Source organism: Haliotis rubra, unplaced genomic scaffold (genome assembly GCF_003918875.1).
Source record: "Haliotis rubra isolate DU_JTF1 unplaced genomic scaffold, ASM391887v1 Scf83, whole genome shotgun sequence".
NCBI classification, from domain to species: domain Eukaryota; kingdom Metazoa; phylum Mollusca; class Gastropoda; order Lepetellida; family Haliotidae; genus Haliotis; species Haliotis rubra.
Window position 1 is genome coordinate 540,530 of NW_025767557.1, and position 15,015 is coordinate 555,544.

Here is a 15,015-nt window from a genome sequence, read left to right on the forward strand (position 1 = left end):
TGGAATATTGCAAATAATACATTGAGGCAATATGGAAGAAGCCAAGTGTTCATGAAAAGTAATTGTAAATTGAGCTTGTCAATCGCAAGGGTGTGGTTTTATATCATTATGTTCCAATCGCTGAATTGTGTCACTTAAGACACACCACTTCCGGATTCGATACCCTGAATAGTCAACCATATTTCAGATGTGACAGCTGTTTCCCATTGTCTTCACCAACATCAATGGAGCGTAGTGCTGTCCCATATGGCAACAGTTTCCCGGATATATGGAATTAATCACGATATCGATCTTGCTATAGAACGCAGAAAAAAGCCTGGCAATTCTAAAAGGCCCTGTTATTTATTAATTGTCGACCAACTGACAACCAGCAAGTATATTGTTCATGATTCAGTGGAATAATGTACAGTTAAATTTCATGATATTCTGTTGTTGTATTCTTGTTCATTCTCAGTTCAATATCATGACATTTGCAACGCGACATTTCGCCCTTTTGTCGCATTGTCGCGATGTCGCGTGTCGCGTTTTGAATAATATTTTTCTATTCCTCCAAAGGGAGTCACGCGACATAGCGACAATTTTCAAGGTCAAAATATGTCGCTTTGTCGCGCGTCGCCCTATCTAATATGTGTAAAAAGAAGCCTAAAAAATCACTAAAACGCGACATTTCGCCCTTTTGTCGCATTGTCGCGTGTCGCGTTTTAGTAAAGTTTTAGGCTGTTTTTACACATCTTACATCTTTTGACCTTGAAAATTGTCGCCCTTTGGAGGAATAAAGAAAAATATTATTCAAAACGCGACACGCGACATCGCGACAATGCGACAAAAGGGCGAAATGTCGCGTTGTCGTGATGTCACGTGTCGCGTTTTTGGTTAATTTTGCTTGTATTTGAGAGGGCGACAACGCGACAATGTCCCTTCCAGGATTCCATACGTAACAGACGTGAAAGACATCTAGCTGTAGCTGACTATCGTCATTATTCCATCGGCTAGAGGCTGTGAACCTTGGAGCCCTGATTGTTTGGCCTCCGCAACCTGCATTGTTACATATTGATTCATAAGTTGGAACTAAAACGTTAACCATGAACCAGTGTGATTGACATTTTAGAAGTTGGTGAGCAATAAGAAAGTAAGATACTCTAGAGATAACAACATCTGTATTATATATGATGCAACGTTTCGGTATAGATTCTTATACCGTTGTCGAGCAAGAGATAAGAACCTATACCGAAACATCGCATCATATATATTTAAAAAAGTTGTTATCTATAAAGTATCTTTCTTATAACCAGTCTATAAAAGAACTAGGTGTTTCCCCCCAAAGCCTCATAATTCTCAAAGGCGGTGGTGTAGCCGAGTGGTTAAAGCGTTGGCTCGTCACGCCGAAGATTCGGGTTCGATTCCCCACATGGGTACAATATGTGAAGCCCAATTCTGGTGTCCCCTCCGTGATATTGCTGGAATATTGCTAAAAGCGGCCTGAAACTAAACTCACTCTCTCACTTACTCACTCAGTTCTTAAGTTCAGTTTGACATTTAGCCATCAACTGATAAATTGTACATTACGACATCGACACTTTATCAGCTGTTGTGGGCATGTTAGATCATGACGGTAAACGATTTACATAAATGGGTGATAATATATTTTTGTTGAGTGAGGGAGGTTTCTTTCAGCAATATTCCAGCAATGTCACGGCGGGGATCACCGTATCCTGGTTTCACACACTGCGGGATCGAGCTTTAGGCATAACGTGCGAACACTTTATCCTTCAACGTGGCCACTACCCTCATTCAAAAATCCATCTTAAATACGTTGGGGTTAACGTCATACCCCAGATTGTTGCACTTATCAAGCAGCTTCCAACGTGTGCGCGTGCATGTGTGTTTGTGTGTGCGTTTTGGTCAGAGCTAATACCCTTGTGTCCTCCCCATTATGCCGACTATCTGGCAGCTTGGTATGAAGCAGCTGGGGATCGAACCTTCCACTCCTTACACAGACGCTGTATCCACTAGGCCACATAGGCGGTCCAGTCACATCGATGTTTACCAAGACGACGTGTAGATAATGTAATAACAACGGAACATTCATTACAAAAACATGTTTATTCACAAACAGACTTTCCCAAAACACATCAGACATTCAGGGCATAGATAACGTAGAACCGGTGAATGAGTTTTAAGCCGCTTTAAGCAATATTCCAGCAATATCACGACGGGGGACGCCAGAAATGGGCTTCAGAAACTGTACCCATGTGGAGAATCGAACTCGTCTTGACGAGCGAACGCTTTAACCACTAGGCTACCCCACCGCACCAGATACTACAAACGTTGCTCTCTAAGGATGTAAGAAAGCTAAAGCAACATCCACTTCATACACTGTAAATATATCCGCTTAGAGATATCATTTCCGATAGGGGGCGGTGGAGTAGCCAAGTGGTTATACCGTTCGCTCGTCACGCCGAAGGCCCGGGTTCGATTCCCAACATGGGTACAATGTGTGAAGTCCATTTCTGGTTCTAAATGGCCTAAAATAAAGTCACTACTGCGAACCAATCATTTAAATATATGTGATAAATTCGCGTTGAAACTCGATCCCGTCAGACGTGAAACTTTGACATTTTGGACCCCAACACCCATTAGTATGAACCTGGTTAGACCAGTAACTTGGTTAATCCGGACACCGCCATCGGGACTTCCAATCAGTTTAGACCTGGTGAGACCGGAAACCTCGTCAATCTGGACACCATTAGTCGAAATTCCAAGAACTCTAGATCTGGTTAGACCGGAAACCCCGTTAATCTGGACACCGTTCGACGGAAAATCTCGCTTTCCGAACGAAGTTGGAACTACAGGGAACAAACGGATATGCTTACGTTTCTGAAATCAGATGACAAAAGCAATCCAGTGGGGATCGGAACCACTTGACTTTGTATATTCTGTATATCAGACCCGCAAAGATCCGGGTTAGAATTCATCTTCAGTAACCCATGCTTGTCGTAAGAGGCGACTAACGGGATCGGGTGGTCAGGCTTGCTGGCTTGGTTGACACATGTCATCGTATCGCAATTGTAGAGATCGATCATGGTGTTGATCACTGGATTGTCTGCTCCAGATTCGATTATTTAGAGACCTCCGCCATAAAGCTGGAATATTGCCGAGTGTGGCGTAAAACTAAACTCACTCACTCAGTTCTGTATATCATCATATATTCGATATAACATGGCGCCATTCACAGAACGTACATTGGAAGTCATGTCGGTGACATGGTTACATGGTGGGGTGTTTTGATTAAAGAATGTATTCATTTCTAAAAATGTGGCGAAAATAGCTTATTATCCTCCCGATCAGCGAACATGATGAACTGTCCTTGAGCTTCTCCCAAACTCCATGCATCATCTTCGCTGTATATTGTTGTGAAACCACCTTGATCCCATTAGCGATCTCACAAAAGGTCGCAGATATATTGCGATCATAATAGGCTTCCGGTAAATCAACGTGGCGCAGTCCGTGAACTTTGGCCAGGACCCCTGTGATGAACGCATCCTCCATGTTCATGTAATGCATGTAAGGCGCTGTGTGAAGTAGCCGGACGGCAACGTCTTTCTGCATGACGTATATATTCCCCTTGACGTGCGGCGGGTAGATCGGCGGGAAATAGCTGGATTTGTCAACGCCGTATTTCCCATCTCTTATCGTAAATTCGGAATAAGCAAACGGTCCGAGAATATGTCTGGACCAATCGGAAGCATACAGCTGTGATATGAAATATGGCACATTCACGAACACATCCTCGTCAACTTTCATCACAAACTTTGCATTTGGGCAATGCTTTTCCACCCATCTATACCCCATGAGAACTTTTAATGTCAGGTTCGTGTACGCTTCCTTGAAACTTGTCTGAACGATGTCTCCTTTAGACAAAGACTCTTTCCTCAACTCTTGATTATACTTTACACTGTTGTTCCCGAACAAGAACACCATCCTAACATCTACCCGTTCCTTAAAGCCAGGCCATATTCCTCCCCGTGCAACGCTACCCCACGTGTCCCTGATCGCGTCACGTTGTGACGTCATTTCCGGTATCGATAGCACCATTACTAACAGGAATGGTCCTTTGGAATGTAAGCACACATGAGAGTTAATAAGGAAATCGTAATCCAGGAAGATCTTTTCTGTTAACGACGGAACGAAATAGTCTTCATATGGCAAGAGTCTTGGGTCGCCGTAGTAGGTGTTGGTGGAGGAGTGGATGACGCAGATGAGGACGACGACGGCGATGCATACTACGCCCGCAGTGGCGCAGCGCCGTGGTGTCAGGCGCATCGTCTCCCGTCGACACCTGGAAAAATGAAAACGCTAAGAATTTCACATAATATAGACCTGATCTTATTCACACACTGTCGAGACCGGACAAGTATACTTGTAAAATCTGTCCAATAAGAGTTAATCACTATCAAAGATATACATCAATAACAGTTGGATGAAGAATGAGGACAATTTTATGGATATACAACTTCTTTATTCTGTATAGGCGACGTTTCGACATTGATTCTAATGTCGTTGTCAAGCTTCCTTAGAACCTATGTCGAAACGTCGCCTATACAGAATAAGGAAGTTGTATATCCATAAAATTGCCCTTATTCTTCATATCCTGAATTTCTGGAATGCCAGTCAAAGAAACAGTTGGATGTACAAGGCTAAATATTGATACCGGTCGAAACCATAAAATTTCAAAATCTGAAAGTGTGTGTACACATTGTATCTTAAACAATAAGTCCCGTACCGTTTCACCCTTATTTGTTCATCTTTAATAACACTTGAAAGCAATACGTACTTAATAAATACTTAATTCGACCTTAAGTGCAATAATTTATTCGCCTTATGGCATCCACAAACTACAAAGATTTCAAATCTTATATGCTATTTTTCCTATATGCCTTCAAGAACAGAAACGTATTGAAATGAATTATGAATCTGTTTCGTGTGAATTTCATGTATTTGAATTTGAAGTAAAAACTAACCAAGCCAAACTCTAAAAACCTTCAAGCTAACCGACATGTACAGTTGACGCAGGTTATACTGATTTACCAGAAACAAGAGGGTAAACTACCTTAATAGATGTGTTATTTGTTATCGCTAATCATGGTAGCACGCGTACGCTGCACGTGTTACTAGTTACTCGAGGTTTGTGAGCTGATCGGAAACTATTATATGATAAGCATCCGAGAATCTAAGAGAGATCGAGACGACATCCAAATTGAAGGTTATGTAGTATATCATAACTTGTATGCTTCTCTCGAGGGTAATAGAGTCTGATATACGCCTTTTTGTAGGCGAGGGATGACACTGCTACAAAAAGGCGTACATCAGACCCGAGGGAGAAGCATACAACGTATTTATCTTACCGCCATTAAATATACAAAATATCATTCTAGTTTATGTTGAAGATCGATAACCTCGCTACCGACAATATGACATCTGTTATGACAAAATGGCGTCTGCCTCTCGAATGGATTTTTAACATCAGTGAAGCATATTCTGACAAGCTTAAAACTGCTATAACATGATTAAATATTTTTAAGTTGAGTGTCCAAACGATTTAATGTTTAAATAAAGCAATGATAGTCGGTAAAATAAATGTGTACATAGTGAACTCTGAAACAGCTAATCGAACGGTTTTCGAACTCCGTGCTCTGCATGCGTCATATTATGACGTCATACGATTGTTAGCGATACAGCTTCTCTGCGGAGAGTTTGGCGGTTACCGTGGCAGCGGGTAATATTTTTTCCAGTTGTCACCCTCCTGGGAGGGGTGACACGGAAGCTTGTTAAAGCGTCATTGACCAATGAAATTAAAGTATTTTACATGAAGGTAAGATAAAATCCATCAAACAGAGACTTAACTGGACAAGGCGATCAAGTGGAATAGGAGCACTAGTCAAGGATGATATTAGCTAACATTTTAGTCTTAGTGTTATCTATCTTCTGTTTACTATGTGTTAAATTTAACTTGTTTTTACAGCAGAATGTATTTGCTATATGTTCTGAAAACGTTGTTTGTTATTGGCGATGTAACTGCAAGGACTGGCTACAAGATTATTGTGTATGTGGCAAACATCATATTGAGGAGTTGGAGCTTAGTGCTGAAGAGCTGGCTGAGGAACTCAAATTTAGATTCTGTGGTTGTATTTATGAATTATGCATGCCTCGTACTCGCTAAATTCACAATAAATCTTCCATTATTAAATACGATTATCCACTTGTATATATTTGTAATGGGTTTATTTATCTGCAAAAGGCCTTTTGGGAAATGCTAAGTTGTTTCAAAAGTACACATGTAAAGGCAATGTGTGATAGACGATATATGTTCTATCTGCATGCCATCATGTTTTCAGTATATATTCCCATAGTATACGACCAGTAGACCAGTAAGGAACTGCTCACATAATGTATGTTGCACCGTAGGAATCTTGCTGACTCATCCCGTGAAAATATCGATGCAATTCAACTATCCATCAATAAAGCATAGGCAGATCTAGAGAAACCGGGCTATGTTATTAAGAGATTGGTGGGGTAGTCTAGTTGATAAAGCGTTCGCTCGTCACGCCGAAGACCCGGGTTCGATTGCCCACATGGGTAAATGTGTGAAGCCCATTTCTGGTGTCCCCCGCTGTGATATTGCTGGAATATTGCTAAAAGCAGCGGGTTCGGGAGCACATAAATCATGAAGTCCTGAGGTTAGGGGCAAATGATATTACCAATATCTAAAACAACTACCTTCGTTCAGCAGGTACACATTTTGAACTATTCACACAGACTGGCTGTGCCAGGGAAAACAGACAGCTTTGTGAAACATTTCATTACAATACATTATTGTAAAATTTATAAATATGTTTACATTTAAACCCTTATTTTGTTCATTTTACCTTAAAGAATTAAAACAATGAATAACTCAAAAATCTATTCAGTAAGTTGCAAATTAACACACTATGTTTGCCATTCTTCCATCTTGTGGAAGTTGCGGTGGCTGAGTGGGTAAGATCGCTGACTTTGTGTGCTGATGATTAGGTGCCTGTTTGTGAGAGTATGGGTTCGAATCCTGGATAGGACCCAACCCAACACAATTACTAGAATCGGTACTTTACTGAGAAAGTGTAATCCCAAATATAACATGTGTTACATTTGACCACTTTCTAAATGGCATTGTGTATTCACATATGTCATGTAAATAAATGATAATACTCTATTTTGTTATTTGTTTATGTTCCCCCAGTAGCGGTTGTTATGGGGATGTAAACTGCACTTTATTTTGCGAAGGTCGTGGCTCTTCCGGAGAGACGAATGTGTTATGCAACTGCCGACTAAACACGGTCACATTGATGGATGGATACGCGTCTTAGGAGATTAACGTACAGTTTACTGCAAGTACGGCCTGGAGCTGTTTTTCGGGCTGCTTAGCAACGTAGATTACAGCAATACATGTATGCACAGGAATATTTTACCAAAGCGGAACGAGTGGCAGCCGGATTTACTAGCGTTTTAATTTATGGGTTAGAGTGATTGAGTTTAGTTTTACGCCGCTTTTAGCAATATTCCAACTATATCACGGCGGGGGACACCAGAAATGGGCTTCACATATTGTACCCATGTGGGGAATCGAACCCGGGTCTTCGGCGTGACGAACAAACGCTTTAACCACTACGCTACCCCACCGCCCCTATGGGTTAGATGTTGGTTGGTTCTTGTTGTTTAACGGCGCACAATATTCCAGCTATATGTCGGCGGTCTGTACATAATGTAGTCTGGGCCTCACAATCCAGTGATTAACATCATGAGCATTGATCTACAAATTTAGGATGCGATGACGTGTGTCAAGCAAGTCAGCCAGCATGACCAGCCGATCTCGTTAGTCGCCTATATCGACAAGCATGGGATGCTGAAGACCAAATCTAACCCGGTAGTGCTAGGAAAGAGTGGATGGGGCACCTTTGCCCTGTTAAATATTACTGCTGTAATCTTATGAGAGTTTACTGAATAAGGTTCCCCCTCGGTTCAGTGAGTTAGATTTATCCACAGGGAGTCAAACATAGGACATCGGGAACCTGTTCTGTCACTGAATCTCCACAAGTCAAACACAGATTCCACAGGGGAGTCAAACACAGGACATCGGGAACCTGTTCTGTCCCTGAATCTCCACACAGGTCACTGGGAGTCAAACACAGGGGAGTCAAACATGGGCCACACTGAATCTCCACAGGGGAGTCAAACACAGACCAAACCTGGGAGTCAAACATAGGACATCAGGGAACCTGTTCTGTCACTGAATCTCGGGAACCTGTTCTGCCACTGAGGGAGTTAAACACAAACACAGGTCACTCTCCACAGGGGTCAAACACAGGTCACTGGGTACAGGTTGTGTCCCTGAATCTCATCATACATGGTTCCTGTCACTGTCCCAGAGGGAGTCAAACACATGTCACTTGGAACAGGTTCTCCCTGAATCTCAACAGGGAGTCAAACACAGGCACTGGGAACCTGTTCTGTCACTGAATCTCCAGATGGAGTCAAACACAGGCACTGGGATCCTGTTCTGTCACTGAATCTCCACAGGGAGTCAAACACTGGCCACTGGGAACCTGTTCTGTCACTGAATCTCCACAGGGAGTGAAACACAGGCACTGAGAACCTGTTCTGTCACTGAATCTCCACAGGGAGTCAAACATGAGTACCCAACTGGGATCTGTTCTGTCTCTGAATCCCCACTGGGAGTCAAAATAAACCCATGCGGACGACACTTCTTCGTGTGTAAAGATCTATGATCCTGCATCATTTAGCGTGTATCTATAGAGTGAGACTTACACAGTAGAGCTAATTGGGACCAGTGTAAATTAAATGATTGTCAATCAGAATGATTGTCAATGGCAAGTCCATATCAACAATACCGCTACAGATATTGTATAACTCTTTCATCTATATTTGATTATTGTGATGTATTTGGAGTAATTGTACATTGAGTCAGCACATTCTGGATCATTTACATCGAGATGCGCTCTGGTGCATATATGAATCGTTTGGAGGCGTCATTAAAAATTTTATGTGAAACTGGTTATGCGACTGGAGGTATTCGTCAACAATATCACGAAATGTGGCTTTTCCACATCATATTTACTATGAAAACGGCAACATATTTATGAGACCAGTTCCACTGAATGTTTCTATTTCCTCCACATCATGATACCGGGGCATCCAGCATATACCCAGTACTAGTCTACTTCCACCAGTATTCTTCAGAATTAGACACCCTTACCCCACCCCACACAATTTTCCCAACACTGGCAGGGTGTTACAACCCCGAACATCAAGCAGCGGGTGGAGCCCACTATCTCATTCGGGGTTCTCATGGTAGGCTTGGGTCCGTGAAATGAAATACGTAGTTTAAGGCGCGTTTAATACATCGATTTTATCACCAATGTTTTGGAACATAGTTAATGCCTCAAATGGTTCTACGCCTCGCTGTACATGTTGATTAACAAATGTTGGGAAGTAGAAAGAAATCCTCAGTTCATCCCGCAAATAGAGCGTTGAACAGATTATTGATCAACCTTGTCTTGCACTGACTGACCACAGCAGCACAAGTTGTCCAGCTGCGGGAAAGAACAGCCAGACAACACACTCATTGTTCCCTTGTACGTTTATCGCATCATGCAATACCCCGCGCCGATATTCTCCGTGTTAGGTCAGTTTGACCCATCGTTCGTATAACCCTCAACACGTCCAATAACCTTTGGACATTGAACTTAGTTCATGACAGTGACAACGTATAACATTTTTACTGAAGAGAACAACCCATGGAAAGTAAATATATTGAAAGAATCATCATCATCATCATTGATCGAATCATCATCATCATCATTATCATCGTCATCGTCGTCGTCATTGCCAGATAAGTAGCTAGCATCCCTCACAGAGGGATTAAAGTATGAAGTTCGAAGAATACTCGACTACCAGCTCCCGCCACCCCCTGCCTCCGATTCTGGTCAAAGCTGTATCAGTGCCTTGATGTATGATTCTGGTGGGAATTAATCCGATTTCAAGGCGGCCTTCTCTGCTGGTAATTAGTGCTACGTTCGGAATATATCCGGTATGAAATTAACCGCATTAGACTACCAGGATATCGTAATGAGATAGAAATCCCACTGGGCAGGCAGATTAGAAGTTATTCAAGAGAGCTTGGGGTTGCGAATGAAATCTTGTTTTATGCTATGTCCATGTTCCAAGGACCTGTCCCAGTCACCTTGAGGCAATTATTGTAAATGATTCAGTATCTCGCCAACTAGATAGAGTTTTTACTACAAATAATCAATCTTTATTTCTTGTTGTGGAGGCCACAGGCCAATTCTTCATTGATAATTGGCTATGAGAGAGTATATACAATATAAACAATAACATACGGTTCGGTTATGTTACAATATGTACAAATGAATGTCTAAGTCGCATAGCATTATATACATACACTGCTAGATTTTTTTAAGTTTCTGGATTTACATTTGACATTAACACGTTATATTTATGTGCAGTATGATTCAAATAGTATTTATTTGTCAAATATAGAGGCCTTAGACGTTGGTATGCGTTACATGTTGATAAAAAATTGTACTCGTCTTCAATATATCGTTCTTTGCATACTAGGCATAATCTATCAACATTAGTCTCTATACTTCTTTGATGGGCATTTTAGAAGTTGAGTTGATGAAGAATAATGACAATTATTATGGATATACAACTTCTTTTATTCTGTGGAGGCGACGTTTCGACATAGGTTGCTTGACAACGACATTAGACATTAGAACCTATGTCGAAACGTCGCCTCCACAGAATAAAAGAAGTTGTAGATCCATAATAATTGTCATTATTCTTCATTAGTCTCTATAACATATCTGCCAGTTTCAATTCGAAGCCGGTGTGAAAAACATCTACGTTTTTACTTTATATGTTGGGACCCTAGGGTTAAAAGTGATTGTTTGTTGTTTAAATCCGCACTCAGCTATACTCAAGCTGCACGACGGCAGTCCGTTAATAATCGAGTTTGGACCAGACAATCCAGTGATTAACACCATGAGCATCAATCTACACAATTGAGATACGATCCATGCTTGTCGTGAGAGGCGACTAACGGTATCGGATGGCGAGGCCTTCTGACTTGGTCGACACATGTCATCATATCCCAGTTGTGTATATCCGTGCTCATGATGTCAGTCACTGGATTGTCTGGTCAAGACTCGAATATTTTCAGACCGCCGCCATATTACTGGAATATGGCGGAGTGCGGCGATGAACAACCATGAAACGGGATCACTGGTCACAGCACGTTGAATAATCAGGCTCAAAGCTACCTACCTTGCAGAACTCCACAGTACCTCAACAAAAGACACAACAAGCGGCTGTTGACCCCCTTCTTCACTAGACAAGGTCATATGACGCTTTGCTAAGTTGAGCCAGTAATAATCTTGTCGATGAAAGTATCAATTAGCGTCGGGCCCTGACAACGTAGCTGTTGTTGCCATAGCAACAGCTGTTGCGTGACGGGGTCAGATCGATTCGACGCACACAAGCATGTCAGGCTCGGCATACGAACAATGCCATAGTTTCCTATTGACTTAATTAACAATTGTGTAAAGACTCATAGTGTCACACTGTAACAATAATCATCATCCTTTTGTCCACGTGTTCTTACTTACGGTTTCAAAAACTCACTGTATCCAGAAACGCTAGTTAATTAAATCGCGATACAATTTAGCTTTGATGTGCTGATTCAATACGGCAATATCAGAACCCCCATCACTAATTCATTACCTTGCGTTTATCTTAATTGCGATTTTATACATATGATTATTTACAAACTGTTTAGACCCTAAATTAGGTCTTTATCTGACGCGATTGAGGAATCCGCTCGCATAACGTGTACGAATAAGATTAAAATATAAATCATCACCCGTCGCTATTGTGAAATAAATTCTGTAATCAAACTTAAAAGTTGGCTTGATAAGAATGGAAGTGACTGTTTAATTTAATAATTATTAAATTTAATCCTTATTAAAATAATAAAATACAGTATTTGTGTTAATGTATTAATTATATTTCATCCATCGATTGCACGTTCTTGGAACTATTTTTAGCAACCAAATGCGAAATTGCGAGTGGAAGAATACAGTTGTCAAATATCATCTGAAAAACGGAAAGTTGGCATATGTCCGAACATCGCATATTCAGCGAAGTGTTCAACCTGTACAAACAGCGATTTGAAGATCGGCATATTTTCAGTTGATATTATTTTGAGACATAGCAGTCAACACATGGCTTAAAGTAAACACACATACACATAAGGCCAAGTTACAGGTCTCAAATCAAAATAGACGGCGATAATCCCTTTAGGTATTCGTATATTCCCAACGCAGCAGTCAATATGGCGGTGTTTACATTCGAGCTAAAATTACGTGACGAGACGATTTAGTAACTGTGACAGAGCTTGTGGCATGCGCTGCCATGGTGGAACTTAATTATTTACAGGTTACAGCGAGTCCGTTTAGTGACATTTCGTGTCATTTTTAGATTGTATTGGCAAGGCACATCTGGTGGTTAGAGTGGTCGAGTGAACGTGTGAGGGTTTACTGAGAGTGATTACCAATAACGAAGCTTAAACTAAACTGACGAATAAAAGAAAGTACACACTTGGTGCTTGGGGATTGGTTTCCAAAACACAGCGTAAATATTTTGAAACGTATATTACATGCTAGATGAGGGATACTTGTTCATAATTAGCCTCGTCGCTTAGGTAAGTCATACTTCAGATGATTCAGATATGAGACGGACTCGACATACATACATACATGCATACATACATACATGCATGCATGCATGCATGCATACATACATACATACATACATACATACATACATACATACATACATACATACATACATACATACATACATACATACATACATACATACATACATACATACATACATACATACATACATACATACATACATACATACATACATACATATATATATACATACATACATACATACATGCAAGCACGCATGCACACAAGCATACACATGTGTAAAGCAAAACACCATTAACACCTACTACTTCGACATATCCGAGGTTCGGGACAACCGGATGTTCGACACACCTTTGTTTGATTGTATTACCCCGCACAAGGTATATACCCTTTATATAGCAGCGGCCTGATTATGTATCCTTCGTTTGGTGACTTATACATGGTAACAGATGTGGCATACAATGCGACTGTGGAGATTCAATAGGATGAATATGCTCACCAGAAGTTTGGGACATTTTGTTTTTCACAACTAGGTAATCAACATGCGTGTGCAGTGAAATTTAAATTTCACACGTGCAACTAGCACACCTGGCTGTTCTACCAGCAAGTAGTTCCCTCTCGTAAGAAATAGCATAAAGTGACAACAAAATAATTATCGTTTGTTAAACAATTGCTTTATTCGGGTGTCCAAAATTATGAGACAAATCATCAGAGTTGGTGTGTCGATTTCACGGGACTGTGCAAAATTTGGTTTGGTCGCATTTATTAGATTTTGTGTTAGTGAGCAAGTTGTCTCAAATTAAATCAAACGGACTATAGTGGTTAAAGCGTTCGCTCGTCACGTCATTGTGTGAAGCCCATTTCTGGTGTCCCTGAAGTGGCATTGTTAAAATATTTTGATAAAAGCGTCGTAAAGCCATACTCACTCTTAACTCCGCGTTTACCACCCCACACCCACGCACGCCCAAATATTCAAATCCATGTCAACAACATTGAGGAGGTTTCTGAAGTGAATACATTATAAGGTTTTTCAAACTAGAAGGGTGAGTGAGTTTAGTTTTACGCCGCACTCAGCAATATTCCAGCTATATGGCAGCGCTCTGTACATAATCGAGTCTGGACCAGACAATCCAGTGATCAATAGCATGAGCATCGATCTACGCAACTGGGATACGATGACATGTGTCAACCATAACAGCAAGCCTGACCACCCAATGCCGTTTGTCGCCTCTTACGACAAGCATGGGTTACTGAAGACTAGAAACGACCCCTGACCTCGGTAGTCTACATGCGGTTGTGCGATTTGTTGTAACTCAGCTATGACCCATTACCAAATGATTATTATTTGTCCAAATTGTAGTGTATGTAAGTTATGAATAACCACTGAATACGTAAACTGTAGGCTCCCAGCACGACTAATGACTGACTGACTGAGTTTAGTTTTACGCCGCTCTTTGCAATATTCCAGCAACATCACGGCGGGGGACACCAGAAATGGGCTTCACACATTGTACCCATATGGGGATTCGAACCCAGGTCTTCGGCGTGACGAGCCAACGCTTTAACCATTAGGCTACACCCCAACACCCCCACCCCAGGACTAATGACTTGAGGCTACACATTAAAACATAACTCATTTACAAACAACATTGTTTAACCCGTCTCTCCGAGAACTCAGATACATCCGCAACTGTTTTTAAACAATGCATATTGGCGCTTATTATCAGGCGAATGCGGACGGTGTGCGTGCGTGTGTGTGTGTGTAAATACATGTGCATTGGGGGGATGGGTCAGGGGCATTAACATATTTTATTGTCGCTTCTTTCCAAGGCATGAAACATGTGTGACATCCCTTTGACATTTCTGTGAAATCAAGCAAAATACTTGGTAGTTTTTATCTATAAGTTCTTTACACTAAACATCACTTCGGCGTGCTACTAAAAGTGAGATTGACAATCAAAGTCATAAACGGAATTTGGCTTTGAAACTTAGCATGGGCCACGGGATTTTCAGTCACGCTATCCTTGTGTTTGGGGATCGGTATTTTGACATTACACGTCAGCTGAAAAGGCAGTGAACGTGTTGTAAACATATGTTATTTTCGTCCTCATTATGCCTCGATTCGTCAATAAGACATGTTATATAAAACTCCGCCTCTGCAATC

General features: G+C 41.2%; 1 protein-coding gene across 1 annotated transcript; it reads right to left on the minus strand.

The window, feature by feature from the left end:
- Window positions 1-3,137: 3,137 nt before the first annotated feature.
- Window positions 3,138-11,475, minus strand: LOC124262277 (beta-1,3-galactosyltransferase 5-like). The gene is made up of 2 exons (XM_046696764.1): window positions 11,398-11,475; window positions 3,138-4,339 (listed from the first exon to the last, which is right to left on the minus strand). The coding sequence occupies exons 1-2, from the start codon at window positions 11,472-11,474 to the stop codon at window positions 3,289-3,291; spliced, it is 1,128 nt and encodes a 375-aa protein (XP_046552720.1). The 5' UTR covers window position 11,475; the 3' UTR covers window positions 3,138-3,288.
- Window positions 11,476-15,015: the final 3,540 nt, after the last annotated feature.